Source organism: Oryx dammah, unplaced genomic scaffold (assembly GCF_014754425.2).
Source record: "Oryx dammah isolate SB20612 unplaced genomic scaffold, SCBI_Odam_1.1 HiC_scaffold_6, whole genome shotgun sequence".
NCBI classification, from domain to species: domain Eukaryota; kingdom Metazoa; phylum Chordata; class Mammalia; order Artiodactyla; family Bovidae; genus Oryx; species Oryx dammah.
In genome coordinates, this window is record NW_024070190.1 from 27166683 (window position 1) to 27184003 (window position 17321).

Consider the following 17321-nt stretch of genomic DNA (forward strand, 5'->3'; position numbering starts at 1 on the left):
CATGGGATTCTCCAGGCAAGAATACTGGAATCGGTTGCCATTTCCTTCTCCAGGGGATCTTCCTGACCCAGAGATCGAACCCAAGTCTCCTGCATTGCTGGCACTCTTTACTGACTGAGCTACATCTTATAATCCCAGACTGTAGGGATAGGATGTTGGTGAGAATGAAAGTTAAAATACGAGCGGGTTTTGGTACATACTGAACACTCAGTAAGTGTTGGATTTTACTATTTTTTCCTTAAGGTTCTCTTTAAGCCTGCCTTCTTCATTCTCAGTTATCTTAGTCTAGATCTAGAACATTCTTACCTTTGCTTTGAGTTCTACAAGGAACATGACATTGAGTCTTTCTCATTTTTGAATGTACTCACAACTTCATTGCCCTGGAACCCTTTTCTAGCCATTCCCTCTGATCTTATCTGAGTCAGAGCCTATCATTGCTTGTAACCATGGATGCTCCTTGAATGCTGCGTCTGTATGCATACATGCAGCAGGTACCCAAAACAGTTACTTTAAAAAATGAAACCTTAATCTTGCTATTACCGAGTCTCTTCTCCTTGAACCTTTAGGGCATAGGCCAAGTGTTTGTATTCAATTCTTTCACATGAAGCCATCCAAACAGAAATGCCCTTGTCATATTTAACTAGAGGTCAATTAATCTTCCAGTAACTTCCCTGATACAGACTAAGTTCTGCTCACCAATGAATAACCAGTCATAAAAAGAACATCAAGTACTACAGATTTTGTTGAGCTGAACCCAACGGTGGTGTATGTGATGGAGAACACAAATGTTGGAAAAGAATGTAGAGAGTAGTGAAAACCATTTCAAAAGCCCAAGAAGCAAAATAGGAAAGTTCATGTCCTTAAATAAATAGAGGAAGTAGAAATTAAGTCCAGAAAACAGAAGACTCCAGAGACCTTGCAGTTGCTATAATGAATTAAGAAGCCTTCTTTCATGAGACTGGACACCAGTCTTTCAACATACTAAAAAAAAATCTTAGCCAATCTGATATCCAAAATACTCCTTCCTTAAATATTTTAGGCCATATTTTTAATCACTGAATTGATCTGATTATTTCTACTAAAATATGTTCACACTACTAATGCCTTCCTATTAATTTTTTAAGGATTTTCCTCAATGTGAAAATTCTTTTAAAAAAATCTCTGCCAAAAGCTACCTCAGTTCTTTATCCATAGGGAAGGGGGAAGCTGCTACAGATATTTACTGTGTACTTGGTAAAATATTAACATTGGTAGTCAACATTTTAAAGTTTTTGCTTCATACCAGACGTTGTACTAGATGTTTTGAACATACTATTTCATCTTATTCTCACAACTGCCCTGTTTAAGAGGTAATTCAAATTTAGACAAAGATACAGAGGTTTGGAGAATCTGTGCTATGTTTGTGGTTATATTTCTTATCAGCAGATGAGCCAGAATTTAAACCCAAGACAGCTGACTCCAATGCACATGCTCTTAACTATTCCATTCCATTCCTTGTTTGTGGGCCAGGCAATTTGTAGACAGTCTGAGATGCTTAAATATATAGAAAATTCAGGCTTTAACCTAAAGTTCTTCTGCAGCATATGGGGTAAGCATGCTTGGCAGAGGGCAATGTTGGGCCCATTTCTGCCTGATGTCAAAGGAATAAAACAAGTAATGTAAGCCCATCATATCTGCACCTGAAGACTGAAATGGGGCAGGGCTTTCAGTGTAAGGAGATCAGGTAGTCTTTAAAGTTATCTTTGGCCCAGAACCTGCCTCTCAGGTCCACACTCAACAGAGAGAAATGGGAACACATCTCAAGAACCAGGAGGCCGTCTTGGTAAGAGCTTGGGCTGTGGCTGTGGTTACTTAACTTGAATCTTTTCCTGATTGAGAGCTTTATCATTCTATCCATCCAGTGCCAACATTCCACATCATCTCTTCTGGCAAAATGAGTGTGTTTCTAAAGTTAACTTCCTGAGTGTTAGTTCAACTAATGGAAGGAGCATTTCCCACTGACACTATCCTCTAGTTGTAGATCAGAGTCCCTGGAGGATACTCCATGTGCAAGGACTTTCACCTGCAGGACCAGAGCACTGCTTTATGTAGAGGGCCTTAAAGTTCAACCAAAGATGTTATCCACTGCAGCAAATAAGGGAAGGAGGAGCAAGACAATCAGAGAACTGGATACAATTTAGACTTGCCCCTTTATCAATAGCTGCTGGGTAGCTGCCAACAAATGATACCAAAGGCCAAATTCACTCATCCCTTAGGAAGGAAAGTGCCTGATTTTCTATTCTTTTCAAGGTCACTTCAGGAATCTGGGTCAATCCTGCCATTTCAAGCCACAATTTTCCTGTATTAGAATCTGTAATAAAGAAACAATGCTAATACATTCTGTTCCTCTTTAACACAACTCTCCAGGAAGGGTTAAAAAAATTAAGTAAAATCTATTTCTTTTGTCTTTGCCTCTTGCTTGTAAAAACGTGTGGCTATGAAAGTAGCAAATAATAAGTGACATTATCATTGCTGAAGTTTTCTTCCAACAAAAGCACCTCGTTCTTGGGGTCACGTGTAGGAGAGAAAAAGACCTTTAATGGAGAGATGTCTTTGGACATCCACCATAGTTTGTCACTTGCAGATGCTAATGGAACCAGGCTTGGTGACTGAAGGGGAAAATGGAATATGAAAGCAAAATGAAAGAAGCCTAAGAGGCAAGCATGTCATTTCTAAATGAAGGTTTCATGCAAAGGAATTGAGTCTTTTCACAGCTGAAAATGGAATCTTTAAATAAGATAAAATAAAAGGATGCGTTGGTTTGTTGCAGGTTCTGCAATGAAATACAGTTTTCCTAATACCGTGTGACCTGCATTTCTCCCTGTTTTATGGGTGCTATTCCTTGATGTACAAACCCGTATTTTCTCAAGTCAGCATTTGATGATGGATGTCAAAATACAGGCCATGTATTATGCATATAGCATTACCGATTTAAGGTGTTTACTTGTCAAGTTGAAGAAATTCAAAAACGTCACATCCACTGAATCTGCACAGCTGTCACTTGCAGTTTTTCATGCTTTTGAATGAAACTTCTGATGAAAACAGTTTAGTTTTCCCCTTCACTGTTCTAGGGGAAGAAAACAGGTAGCATTTCAATTGCATGTTCTCGGTTGTGTGGATGGCTGAAAACACACACTTGCCAAAGCTTAGAAAGACGGACCCTATATTGTCATTCAAAATTACTTACCTGTGCACAGTGTATCAATATAAAGAATAAAATTAAGTGCAATCAGGAGTGAATGGTAAGTGGAACTTTTTTTTCTTTCTGAAAGTACGGCACTCAGTTGGATGATATTTATATACAAGAGAGCAGAAAATAGTAAAACTCTTTTATATTTTTCTGGCATCTCAGGCAAGATGCACTTCCAAAACAACAGGCAATTACATGCACTTGTCATTTCATTTCTGGTAGATACAGATTTACACATATCCTAATGCCAAAATCAACCCAGTCTTGTCACATTCCTGAGTAAGTAAGGAACCGGGTCACATCATCTTTGAAAGTTTGTTCTTGGAAAATTAGCAAGTGACTTTGTAATTCCTTAATCCATTGATAAGCCCAGGTAGCCATCCACCAAAGGCAGAGAAGATAAAGTGAATGAGCGAATGAACTGAACTGAACTGACCTGAACTGAACTTCTGTTGGCCTGTTCTATAAGGTGGAGGAGGAAGTTGGGCATGGTGGCCAGCATAGTGCTGGTGGTGCCACTTGCCACAGGCTTCACGTGGTAAAATTAATTTTCACCAAATGAGTGTATGAAGAAAATAAACGTCTCATGTCTGTATGGCTACATACATCACTAAAGAGGCAGCCGTTTGGCCTAGCTGGGATGCTTTCCCACCTTCCCTAAACTGAAGACACGATTGGGCCAAACTCATTCTAATATGTATTGAGATTTCGGTCTGAAACCCAAAAAAGCCAAAACTGCAAAAATCAGAAACCAAGTAGGCTACTCTTCTGTTTACCGTGCCCACATCTACGTTCTACCATGTGAAGTCTGCATCAGGCACACTGGGAAGCTCAAGGGTCCACTCTAAATAGGTAGCATATGCATCAACCAAGACTATTTCAGTTGCAAGTCTTCAGTATGGCTTAAACAGAAGGGGGAAATATATATATATATATATAGTATATGTGTGCTCAGATGCTCAGCCGTGCCCAACTCTTTGCAACTGTACCCTGCCAATGAACTCTACCCTGTCAATTCTCCTCTATCCATGGGATTCTCCCAGCAAGAATACTGGAGTAGGTTGCCATTTCCTCCTCCAGGGGGTCATCCTGACCAGGGATCAAGCCTGCAGCTCTTGCATTAGCAGGGGAATTCTTTACTACTTGTGCCACGGGAAGTATATGTGTATATATGTAAATATTTAATACATAATACAAAGTACATAAATATACACATATAAAATATCATTGTTTAACTCAGCATTTTAAAAAACTAAGATCACAGCATCTGGTCCCATTGCTTCATGGCAAACAGAAGAGGAAAAAGTGGAAGCAGTGACAGAGTTTATTTTCTTGGGATCCAAAATCACTGGACGATGACTGTAGCCATGAGATTAAAAAACACTTGCTCCTTAGAAGGAAAGCTATGACAAACCTATACAGCCTATGACAAACCTATACATATTAAAAACAGAGACATCACTTTTCTGACAAAGGTCTGTATAATCAAAGCTATAGTTTTTTCAGTAGTCATGTATAGATGTTGGAGTATATAGAAGGCTGAATGCCAAACAATTGATGCTTTCAAATTGTAGTGCTGAAGAAGACTCTTGAGAGTCTCTTGGACACCAAGAGATCAAACCAGTCAATCCTAAAGGAAATCATCCCTGAATATTCTTTGGCAGGATTGATGCTGAAGCTGAAGCTCCAATACTTAGGCCACCTGATGTGAAGAGTTGACTCATTGGAAAAGACCCTGATGCTGGGAAAGATTGAAGGCAAAAGGAGAAGGGGGCAGCAGAGGATGAAATGGTTAGATAGCATGACTGACTCCATGGACATGAATGGACGCTCCAGAAGACAGTGGAGGACAGGGAAGCCTGGTGTGCTGCAGTCCATGGGGTCACAAAGAGTCAGACATGACTTAGCGACTGAACAATGACAACAATCTCATTATTATGTATATAATATATATGAAATCTCTTTATATATGTATTATGCATTTCATATTATAATCTCATTTATAAATGTATAAAATCTCATGTAGTAAAGAAATCCTGAGATCAGTTGGTTTTGGTTCTAGGGCTGGTTAATTCAGGCAGTAAGGAAAACTATTCCTGTCCTTCAAACTTTTTATCTTTGGCTTCAGCCAGCTCATTAAGCTGGCTTGTCCTTGGCTAGTTCCCACCCAAGTTACAAGGTGTCTGCTACAGTTCCACTCACTACAGGCACAGAAGCAATGCCCAGTGGATAAAAGAGACTCTCTTCTCATATGAGTCTTTTTAAGGGCAAGGAAAGACTTCCGAAAAGGCCCCAGGCAGATTCCCTCCCACTTTCTCTTGGCCAGAACCCAGGTTTCAGTCACTCACTGGCAAGAGGATAAATAATCAATTGGTTTAAGATAACAGTCAGGATAGGTTAGGATATGCTGTGGTAACAACAGCAGCACACACATCAACAAAACAAATCTCAGTGGCTTAACGCAGCAGAGATTGATTTTTCACTCAGAATGCTTTGTGTGTCTGGGTTCTTTCCCAGGGCTGCTGCCGGGCCTTCATCTCCATGGTAACCCATGCTCTCACTGTTGCCACAGCCCGGGGAGAGGGATGGCAAGTCAAATACTTGTACCAGAAGTGATGACATGCATGGTCTGTTTGCTTTTCATGGGTCAGAGCATTTCCTATGTCACATGGTCATGTCTAACTTCTCAGAGGCACAGAGGTGCAATCTGTGTGGAGGGAGCAGAAATCTGTGAGCAAGATCAATAACTGGTGTAGAGACTGGTTTTCAGGGATCTGTCAATGTGGGTTAGGATTATTTATAATTGTCTCATACTTTGTTCTTTTGAAAACAACTCATCAGAGTTTATCCTGGGAGTGTTAATTTTTGACCTATAAATAATGCTTTTTTTTTCTTTTTTTACTGTGTATATATACTGTACTCTCATTATTTCCAAGTTTTGCTCGGTTTTGATTTTTCTCCTTCTTCTCTTTTCTTCCCACTAGGGTTCACACCTCCAGGAATGGACCGATCCTCACCAGATAACAGCCCGGTACATGGGATGTTACGCCAGCCCTCCATCACCACTGGGGTCAACATCCCCATCATCACTGAACTAGGTAGGAGTGAACGTCAGCTTTGGGTGGATTTTTTTGGTCCTCTCTTCCGACCATGCAGGATATGAGGAGTTTGGCCTGTCTCTTAGCTCTCTGTGGTAGGCTCTAATGGTGTATTTTTTGGGGGGAGTAGGGGAACACTGGAGAAGAGTATGAGTACAAATATGGATCGAACCTGGGTCTCCTGCCTTACAGGCAGACAGACGCTTTACCGTCTGAGCCACCAGGGAAGCTTTTTTTTTTTTTTTTTTTTTTTTCACAAATATGGCAGATGACCCAAAGGAAAACTGATACTTTCCTCTGAGATGAATAGACAGTTTCCTGCATGCTGGTCACTGTTTGCAAAGAGTCATGAGATGATGGGTTGGAGACTGGGGCATACATTCGGGAATGGGGAGGAAGGGAGGATAGGTATAGTCCAAGGGTTTTTTCACAGTGATTCTCATTGGAAGTGTCTGTGGAAGTTCCCTCCCCTGAGCTCCAAAGCCTCAGGTCTAAGCCAATCCCATTTTGAGAACTGCATAGAAACACTGGCCTGATGTGTGATAATTTTACGTTTAATCTATTCTAGTTAAACTCTTCAGCTAAAAGGCATTTTCAGTGACTGTCACCCTGGTCCAGAAAAATGACAGGGTTTTGAGGGCCACGATCATTGACTGGTAGGATCCAGCTTTTAACCTGGCCTTGGCATTTCCTGCTATTATTTGTGAATTTGCAAAACTGCTACAAGGTCTCTTCCCCTGAAGATAAACACTTAACTACCTATGGTCCTGGGTCCCTTTACTTCAGAATGCTTTCTGTTATTCCCTCACTCTTTTCTTTTTTTGTACTTTCCTCCACTCCCTTTCCCCAACCCTAAATGCTGTATCCAATTAGCTAAACCTGGCAAGTTGCCTTTGGTATCAGTCAATCAGGAAAAAAACAGTGGGACTCACATTCTAATGATAACCGAACTGGGTAAGAAGCACTGTTTTCTTTCACATCAGTCTCTCCTTTTGTTTGTGGTTGGTGTTTCCGACTATCACCAGCTTGTTTTTTATTTCACCGGCTGTAGCAGAACGGCTACCCCATGGCACTGCTTTGAATGTGTTTTATTTGTGGCTCTGGTTGGAATCGACTGTCTTGTTCTGGCCTTTCTTAATGATTTTTTTCCCCACACAGCATCAGTAAACCTTTGATCACACCCATCTGACCTGGCAGTTGTTTCCAAAGCATCTCTGCTCTAATTCATTTCCTTTAGCTTGGGCCTTTTCTTTTTTTTCCCCCATGTGTCCCCCTGCTCCTCCTCCCACCTTCTCCCTTCTATCCCTCTTCCAGCACACTGTCAGTTTGACTGACATGTCTTCACAACTCTCAGAGGAAGTCAAAGGAGAAATATAAAAATTTTAAGATAAGAAACCTAAGACGGTGCCTTCCCTGCAGCTGTTTATTTTCCTTTATTCTGACTTTATTTGCCTTTTTTCCCCCGCTACTTGGCCCTTTCTCAGAAGCTCTGGTTTCTGAAGCCATAAAAGCAGCGAGTTCCTAGGGGACCCTTTCTTGCTAAAGCCAGGTCTTCAGAAAGGACGCAGAGGATGAGTTTAGCAATCACCAAGGCCCAGCCCTGCACTCTGACCCCTACCCCACTGGCCCAGAGTCCTCTTTGGGAGATTCAGAGAGGACTCATCCAGAAGATGAAGGGCTCTGGTCATGACGGCATTTGTCAAACTTTTCCACAATTCCCTATAACTTGGTTAATAACTCAATGAAAAGCACCCATCAGCAGCAGGTCTCAGAACTAGGGATTGATCTTCTAGATAAAGACAGCAAGTGCTGTTCAGTGGAGGGTGAATTGAGAGGTAGGGAGCACCTGCCTTCAAATGGCTCACAAATGAAACTCACATGCCATTTTCTTGGCCCCAAAATATATTTCAAAATAAGAGAGCAGGCTTTTAACACAGTAATCTTGCTTGCCAGGTGTCTGGAAACAAAGGAATAAATTGTCCACCATTCAGCACTGTGTTATTGTCAATGGAGCTATTTTTCAGGACAAATTGACTCAGGTCAAGGAGCAGCACACTATTTTATGCTTCTAACAGTAGGACAGGTGTCTTTTTCATGTTTAGAGAAGTTGGTTAAAAGCCTAGGGGTGGATTGCTCTTCTCAGAACCTTAGGTAAGAGACCCAGGGAGCTTGTGTGGCCCAGACCTCTAGGTGGAAAATTCATCCAGACATCTCTAAGTCAGAAAAATTCAGCAGTGTTTCAAAATCATCATTGCCAGGAATTTGTTTGGAATTGATGCACTGCCAAATAACTGGAATATCTTCATTTGCGACTAGTAGAAAAGAAAAGGCTTGATACCCCCAATCTGTCCAACAATTCAAGTATTCAGTCAGCATAATCGAGTACCCTAAAGGCTTTGTCCCTTACCAGATTTCTTTTATGAACTCAGAGAACCTTCCATGTGTTCACTTCACCTTCACCCTCTGCCTTAAGACCAGTTTTCCTCCTGGGCATACCACTTTTGGCAGTTAGACCATCATCCTCTGACCACCTCACCTTCCTTATCCACACAAATATTTACTGTCTACCTACTTATTCTGAGATGTCTTTGCATTGCACCAGGACAGGTTCCAAAACACAAAAGGTGCCAACGTCAAACAAACTCGTTAAACTGGGTAGTGTGTTCCAGTCTTTGCGTACTTGAAGAGTCCCAATTAATGTTAGCAGGTGAAAGGATTCTAGAAGGTCCACATGAAGGAAATTTGTGGGAAGCTCTTTAATCCATTGAGAGTTGAATTTGACTACCAACTCTTGGGGGTGATTGTTTTCATCTCTTAGCACCCACATAATTATTGTTCTGTGAAATAGGTTTCAGGTAATACTGGCTAGGTAACCCAGAAGGGTGCCTAGGATATTGAACCTGGGCTTGTGCCCTGGAGTTTTTTCCCCAAAGATTTGAATCCCTAACTGGCTGACAGTCTCACCATCTGTCAGGTCTAGAACCAGACCCTCCCCATCATCTTGAGAAGAGGTAACCAACAGGTCCTTTAGGGAGGGTCCATGCACGTGCCCTCCTCAGCTCTAAGTGTATACCTGTGGTGGATTCATGTTGATGTACGGCAAAACCAATACAATATTGTAAAGTAATTTAAAACAAAAACAAAAAACCTCATCCCTTTGCATCTTGTCCCAACTTCACATTTTCCCATTCACAAAGAAGTTTAGTCTTCTAAACTGGACCCACAAAATAATTCTGGCTTCCATGTGACTCTGGTAGGATCCTTGAGCAAGGCCTTCCTTGTGTCTTCTGAGAGGGGCAGAGGGAGGCTGGGAATTTTCATAATTTCATGAGATCACAAGAAAGTCTACTATTTATCAAGATGCTGAACTGGGCTCACCAGGGAGAATCTCGTAGGAACCTCCTAACGGCCTATCAGGAAAGTTGCTAATAGTCCCCCCATTTTACAGAGAAAGAAACTAAAGGTGCAGAATGATAAAATGCTTTGCTCAAGAGAATTAGTGACAAAGCCTGAATCAGAGTCCACTTGTTAGATCCTGGATTTTGCATTTTCACTAGCCTGTAACTTAAGTGCTGCTAAGACAATGGGGAGCCAGACATGATAAACTTTGGAAGAACAGAGAGCAAAAATTTTTCCCCATTAGGATCTTTCTCCAGGGAAACAGGATGTTGTCATTTAAAAATAATTCCATGCCCAGCCTTTTATCCTATTATCATTTATTCTGCTTCATACGATAAACAAAAGTTTTTTAAAAAAAGAAAAGTTCTCTCAAAAATTCCTTTTGGAAAAAAAAAATTAAAACAATAACTCTAGAAAAGAGAATCAGCTTTAGAAAGGATTCAGAAAAAGGAAACCTCATCTATTCTTTTCCTAAAAGCATGATAATTATTCCAGAAATCACGAGGGCTCATCTCCTCCCCCACCTCACACCCTCCTCCTCCCCATTACTTGCTCTGCAAAACTGATAATTTCTGAAGCCAAGATGGGAATGGAAATTAATTTGTCATTTAATTTTTAATAAGTTAAAGACATCTCGGTGACACAACCAATCAGTCTGCACGTGCATGCCAGAGGAGGCCTTGAGGAATCCTCAGATGGAAATGAAATACAACAGCAAATGCCGTGTCTGCTTGAGCTGAAGCGGATAAAAGATTGAGCTGTTTAGAAGGGGAAAGGGAGAACGTGGGCGTCCCTGTGCACCTTGGGATGCAGAGCAAGCCTTTGTCAGCCACAGCCCGAGACAGCCAGGGGTACATCCCACCTGGAGTTGCCTTTATACTGAACAGGATCTGTTGGGTGTGGGCCTGGATTCAGGGCTGGACACCAGGCATCACCCAGATCCATGCCTGAGGCATGGTGATGCCTGAGGCATGGTGGTGCCTGAGGGCGGATCCCTTGCTAGTTTCTTTGCTGTGCTCCTATCTAAATGGCTTTCTTTTCCTTGTGGCTAACCTTCCCATCCTAGCATGGCTACTCATGGCTCCTCATCTTTGAATGATGTCCATTTCTCAAAGGACTTGGCTACCAAAAAACACTTCAGAGTGTTTTTCATCATGATCCTAAAGCTATACCAAAGAATTGACCAACACCAGTGTACCCTAGCTCTACCAGCTTGCCATGGAGCATCTCCACTTGATGTCTCTGCTCTCCAGGTCTGGGAACCTTGAACAAGTGCCTCAGAGCAGTCCATTGAGTCCCACCGACCCCTACCCCAAGCTCCATCGGCAGCTTCTCCCATGCTTTTCTTTCCTTTCCAGTGACCTCAGTGTTTCTAAACCTCAGACTTTACTGCATGTAGTTTTTCAAGCTAACTCCTACTTCATACTTTTCCTAGTGAACGATACTAATGTTCAGTTTTTGGACCAAGACGATGACGATGACCCCGACACAGAACTGTACCTCACGCAGCCGTTTGCATGTGGGACAGCGTTTGCCGTCAGTGTCCTGGATTCACTCATGAGCGCAGTAAGTGGGGGACACAGGGATGTGGGGATGGGTGCCTCCAGTGCCTCAGAGGCATACATAGGCTGGAGCTTGAGCCACACTGGAGAGCAGAACCATGCAAACTCGCCATCTGGTAGGAGAGGCTGTTAATCTAACTAGTACACAGATAAACACCTGATTATAAATTCTTGAAAGTGCAAGGAAGCTTGTGAATAAATATAGGTGAGCACTTGACCCAGTCTCGAAACTAGAGAAAGAATTCTCCAAAGAAAGAGTATCTACTTTATGTCAAGATCTGAACAATGCAAAGAGGAGCTTGTGTGGGGAAGTGTACCCACCCCCCCACCCCCTGCCCCAAAGAAGGACAGCAAAGGGAAAGACCCGCTAGGGAGAAGGGTACCTGCCAGGCTCAGAGGAGGTAGGGAAAGCCTGGGTAGCAGGACCTGAGGGAGCAAAAGTGGGGGAAAGGCAGAGCTGGACCCATAGGACCTCAAAACCCATCTCTCGTTTTTGGTCTTTTTCTTGACAGCAGTGAAGAGGCACTGAAGGGTTTTAAGTTGGCAAGTAATGTGATCAGGTTTATGTTTTGTGGGATTGCCCAGGCAGGTGTGTGGAGGGTGGCTTAGGAAGCAAGATGGCCACAGGAAGTCTGAGTAAGGGGCTGTCCTGCCCTGTGGAGTAGGATAGAGCCCGCAGAGCTGAGGGGAGGTGGATGCGTCTGAGTGGTGTTTGTCAGCAAAATCTGTAGGACTTGGGAACAGACTGAATATGAGCAAAAGGCAGAAAAGGACAGAGTGTCAGAGGGTCAAGGGTGACTCCTAGGTCACTGTCAGTCATGGAGATGGAAAGGGTGACTCCTAGGTCACTGTCAGCCATGGAGATGGAGTCTTGGGAGAGGAGTGGGTGGGAGGCAAGGCCTGGCCAGGCTCTGCCACAGGGTAGGAGTGGACTGGTGGGGGAGAGAGGATGGTGGGCTGGCCAAGGGATCCAGAGCACCTTCAGTTTCTTTTATAACTTGATATGCATCGAACAATCAAGGCATTCGTGTTTTCACTTGTGAGACCAGAATCAAATGACAAAAAGGTCCCATCTTGAGACTTCCCTCGTGGTCCAGTGGCTTCGACTCTGCCCTCCCAATGCTGGGGGGCCTAGGTTCGATTCCTGGTCAGGGAACTAGCTCCCTCATGTCACATCTCAGAATTCTCATGCAGCAACTAAAGGTCCCGCATATCACAATTAAGATCCAGCATATCTAAATTAAAAAAAAAAAGAATTAGATACCATCTTAAAGAAGCTGTCTTGAACTACAAAAGGCAAAGCAGACTAGAACGGGGATTATAAAGTGTTCCCACTGGGTGGCTTTACTTATTATATAGAAAAATCTTCTTTTTGGAATTTTCAACTTCACCATTTGTAAAAATACAGACATAGGCTAGATAATAACTGACCTTTGGAGAATCCACACACATACACAAAAAAGAATTTTATTGAACTCATTAAAACCGTAAACATAGCCCAGAGAGTTTTTATATACATACATTTCTTCAAGTGCTTAAGAAGGCTATTCTCCTGCATGTGTTAAACAACTGATGTGCTAATTATGCATTATTCTCATCTATTCATTAAAACTAATCCCAGAAGGACCTCTATTTGAGGAAAGAAAAATCATAAAGCTTTTTAAGACTAATTTAAGTTATTCTATATTCCTGAATGTGGTCCAACTACTAGCATATCTTAGTGAAAAATCAGAATTATGCACTTAAAAATAAACATGAAGCAACATTCATCTGAATTAAGGTCGACTGGGCTTCATGCCATCTCACCACTTGCCAAGCCAAGGAGGAGAGAGAGCAAGAGATCCCTAGAGAAGGCCATCTTGGTTTCCCAGGGCTCATGACCTTTCTGATGGTGTGAGTATACTGAGCCTCATCTTTCTACCTGCCAGTGATGTTGGGCCCTGTTTGGGCAAACTCCCCAAGCTGGCCAGAGGCCCTGATGGAAGCAGCAGGATATGTCATTACGGTGCCGTATTCTCTGTAATAGGCCACGCAGTCTCCAAATCCAGTTACCAAACAGATTTTGGTAACTCCTTAGAAGTTTCATTTTACTTCTGATCCTAATCAGACAGATTTCAGAAGACTGTTCTCACAAAAAGACAATGAGGTTTCAATAAAAGTGTTAAGCATTTACCAAAAAAAAAAGATGATGAAACCGTTTATAGTAGATTTTTTTCAGAAATACTTGATCCAAATTTTTTTAAAAATCCAAATTTACAAAATTGCTCCTATAGATCAGACATGCAGGATATTCCAGGTGAGACCGGCTACATAATTTGAAAGGCGACTTTTCCATAAGTTACTAAGAATTTCAAAATGATGATAGCAGAGCCCTGAACCAAATGAGGGGCTCTTCTGAGCATGCACTTTGGGCGACAATGTAGGCCACACACCCAGCAAACCAGCCTGGTTGCAAGGAATGAACGGACTCAAGAACTTCACCTCCACACAGTCAAGGGGGCACGTAGGATAGGAGTGGGAATACACCTAGATTTGAGTTACATTACTCTCTCTACAGCAACACTAGTGAGTCAGTTCTTGGAAACTCAGCTGAGAAATCAAAGTGTGAAATTAAAAAAAAAAAATCTGTCTCTAATCTCCTTTGAAATGCAAACTGAAATGTCTGACAGAGCATGGCTAAGGTGTGTATGAATACAACAGCCTGCTAGCAAAGCAGCACTTCTTCTGAATTCCACCCTGGGAAGAAGAGGTGGCGGGAATCTAGTAACACCATTGTAATGATCAGCAGCAGCCTAATTTATTGAAGGTCCAGAACTGTACAGAGCACTTCATTATTATTATTTTGGACAATATCATTTTAGGTGGTAATGTGAGTCAACCTGGTTTAAGTGTGGAGGCAAGACCTATTTAACTGATCTATTGTTGTAACTTCTCAAATCATAAAACAGAATGCCTGTCCACTTATTCCAGGCTTTGTTTTCCTTGTCTGGGATAAGCAAGTTCCACAGTGAGGTCTCAAATTGGATCTGGTTCAACAGACCCAGTTGGATCTAGGCCTTCTGATAACGGATTACTTTTGATTTCTTAACCTTCCACCACAATTGTAATTTATGAAAAAACAAGAGATTATCTAGTACCAAGGCAGTAACTGGAATATAAATTGAGAAAGTGAGAACCCAAATAGCAGGAGCCAGAGGTAAGCTTCCATCTCAGGCACTTGCTCATGAGCAACATCACAACATCTGTACACACATCTCTTTAGATGTCTATGATCTCCTTTTTCTAGCACTCCTCTCCAAATTGCCATTTAATCACGTGTCTAAACATTCCCTGAATATTGTCCTTCATAACTCAACTCCTGCTGCTTACTGCTTCATTTGTGAAAAAGCACAATGTTCTGATTCATCACGTGCATTCCCAGAACAGATAGCGATGTTACCAACATACCCTCCTGGCTTTCTCCTGTGAACCCACAGCAGAAACACATGATGAGAGGGAAAAAGTATGCTTATGGATATATGCCTCTGAGAAGATCACAAGAAATGTATTTCTCAGAATCATCCAATCTGTTGCTCATACGTTCGTGAAAGATGAAAGGAAGCCTCTCAGTGAAATTGGCACATGGGTATTTAGGTTTCTTTTTCACACAGCCCCCACTTTCCGCTAGTCTCACCTCAATTTGAGTTACCTACCCTAGAAACAAAAAAATTAGGGCCTCAGGAGCCAGACTGCTTGCATGTGGATCCAAGCACTGCCACTTACTGTTTGCATAGCCTTAACCTCTTTGTGTCTTATTTTTCTCATCTGTAAAATGGGACTGCCAATAGTACCTACCTCATAGGAGGGCTTCCCTTGTGGCTCAGCCGGTAAAAAATCTACCTTCAATGTGGGAGACCTGGGTTCGATCCCTGGGTTGGGAAGATCCCCTGGAGAAGAGAAAGACTACACACTCCAGTGTTCCGGCCTGAAGAATTCCATGGACTGTGTGGTCCATGGGGTCGCAGTCAGACACAACTGAGTGACTTTCACTCACTAACTCACCTCATAGGACTGTTGAGATGACTGAACGAGCTAAGGTTGTAAAGTAATTTGTTCATTGTTGTTCAGTCGCTCAGTCGTGTCTCTTTGTGACCCCATGGACTACAGCACACCAGGCTTCCCTGTCCTTCACCATCTCCTGGAGCTTGCTCAAACTCATGTCCATTGAGTTGGTGATGGCATCCAACCATCTCATCCTCTGTTGCCCCCTTTTCTTTTTGCCTTCCATCTTTCCCAACATCAGAGTCTTTTCGAATGAGTCAGCTCTTCACATCAGGTAGCCAAAGTACTGGAGCTTCAGTTTCACCATCAGTCCTTCCAGTGAGTATTCAGGATTGATTTCCTTTAGGATTGACTGGTTTGATCTCCTTGGTATTCAAGGGACTCTCAACAGTCTTCTTCAACACCACAGTTCAAAAGCATCAGTTCTTCAGTGCTCAACCTTCTTTATGGGCCAACTCTCAGATCCATACATGCCTAGTGGAAAAACCGTATCTTTGACTAGATGGACTTTTGTTGGCAAAGTAATGTCTCTGCTTCTTAATAAGCTGTCTAGGTTTGTCATAGCTTTTCTTCCAAGGAGCAAGTATCTTTTAATTTCATGGCTGCAATCACTATCTGCAGTGATTTTGGAGCGTCAAAGAATAAAGTCAGCCACTGTTTCCATTGTTTCCCCATCTATTTGCCATGAAGTGATGGAACCAGATACCATGATCTTAGTTTTTTTAATGTTGAATTTTAAGCCAACTTTTTCACCCTTCTCTTTCACCTTCATCAAGAGCCTCTTCAGTTCCTCTTCACTTTCTGCCGTAAGGGTGGTGTCATCTGCATACCTGAAGTTATTTAAATTTCTTCTGGCAATCTTGATTCTAGCTTGTGCTTCATCCAGCCCAGCATTTTGCATGATGTACTCTGCATATAAGTTAAACAAGCAGGGTGACAATATATAGCCCTGATGTACTCCTTTCCCGATTTGGAACCAGTCCATTGTTCCATGTCTGGTTCTAACTGTCGCTTCTTGACCTGCATACAGGCTTCTCAGGAGACAAGTAAGGTGGTCTGGTATTTCCTTCTCTTGAAGAATTTTCCACAGTTTGTTGGGATCCACACAGTCAAAGGTTTTAGTACAGTGCTTAGCACATGGCAAGCTCCATATGCATTTAGTGTTATTAATCAATACAGTTTTGGGCACTTACTAAAGCCTAGGCACTGTTGTTCATGCTGAGGATCCAGTATTTGCTGGAAGAAAAAAGATTGCGGTCCCGTGCCCTCTTGGGGTTTGAACTGTCATTCTGATGGGTAGTCACTGCCTCGTGCCAGTAGTTGTGTCAGTGGGTACCTGAATTATAGAAGATAGGGATAACTAGTTTGAAGAACACAACATAGTTTGAATGGGTGTGGAGAACTACACTGAAAAACCAGAGGAGGACAGCTGAGGGTGAGGATCTTTAGCTTTGTGAGGCAGAGAGCTGACCTCTCTGTTTGCCAGAAATAACTGGACTTATGTTGTTAAGACTGGAGAAGAGGACCTTCTGGAAGAGGGAACCACATGGTATACTTTGTTAACTGTACTTGCATGAAGGGCTGAACCCTTGAGGTGTGTTATGGGAAAGGCTGAGTTCTCAGGCGGCCCAGTGCCCTGTGATGTAGTTACATGAGCAAATTCCTCCTCTATGCCTCTCCTCCTTGAACTCCATTCCAGAGTCACCATGTAGACTGTTCACAAGGAGACAGGCAGCCCATGACCCACCCTGTGGAAGGTGAGCCAGCACCACTGTGGGCATGATGGATGAACTCGGAACACACTACTGCCATCAGAATCAGGCCAGGCAGGGCTGGGATAGGAAAAGAAAAAAAAAAAGATCGAATAGTTCTCATCCCTCGTGAAAGAAAAATACCAAAAATAAAAATCTACACCATGAAAACTAGCAAATATAAAAAATGGCAGCTATGACATGGAAAATGACAATTTTAGAGCAATTATAAACGAAAGGC

At 42.3% G+C, this 17321-nt stretch overlaps 1 protein-coding gene across 13 annotated transcripts in view; it reads left to right on the plus strand.

Annotated features, from left to right (window-relative positions):
* KCNMA1 (potassium calcium-activated channel subfamily M alpha 1) overlaps positions 1-17321 on the plus strand; it is a 773098-nt gene that overhangs the window by 720285 nt on the left and 35492 nt on the right. For 10 of the 13 annotated variants that reach the window (XM_040242340.1, XM_040242327.1, XM_040242328.1 and 7 more), the window contains 2 exons: positions 6214-6327; positions 11162-11292. In XM_040242340.1, the coding sequence (XP_040098274.1) occupies positions 6214-6327; positions 11162-11292 (245 nt within the window). Of the gene's footprint in view, positions 1-6213; positions 6328-7200; positions 7282-11161; positions 11293-17321 lie in introns of all 13 variants that reach the window. The other 3 variants (XM_040242344.1, XM_040242341.1, XM_040242343.1) reach the window with 1 other exon arrangement.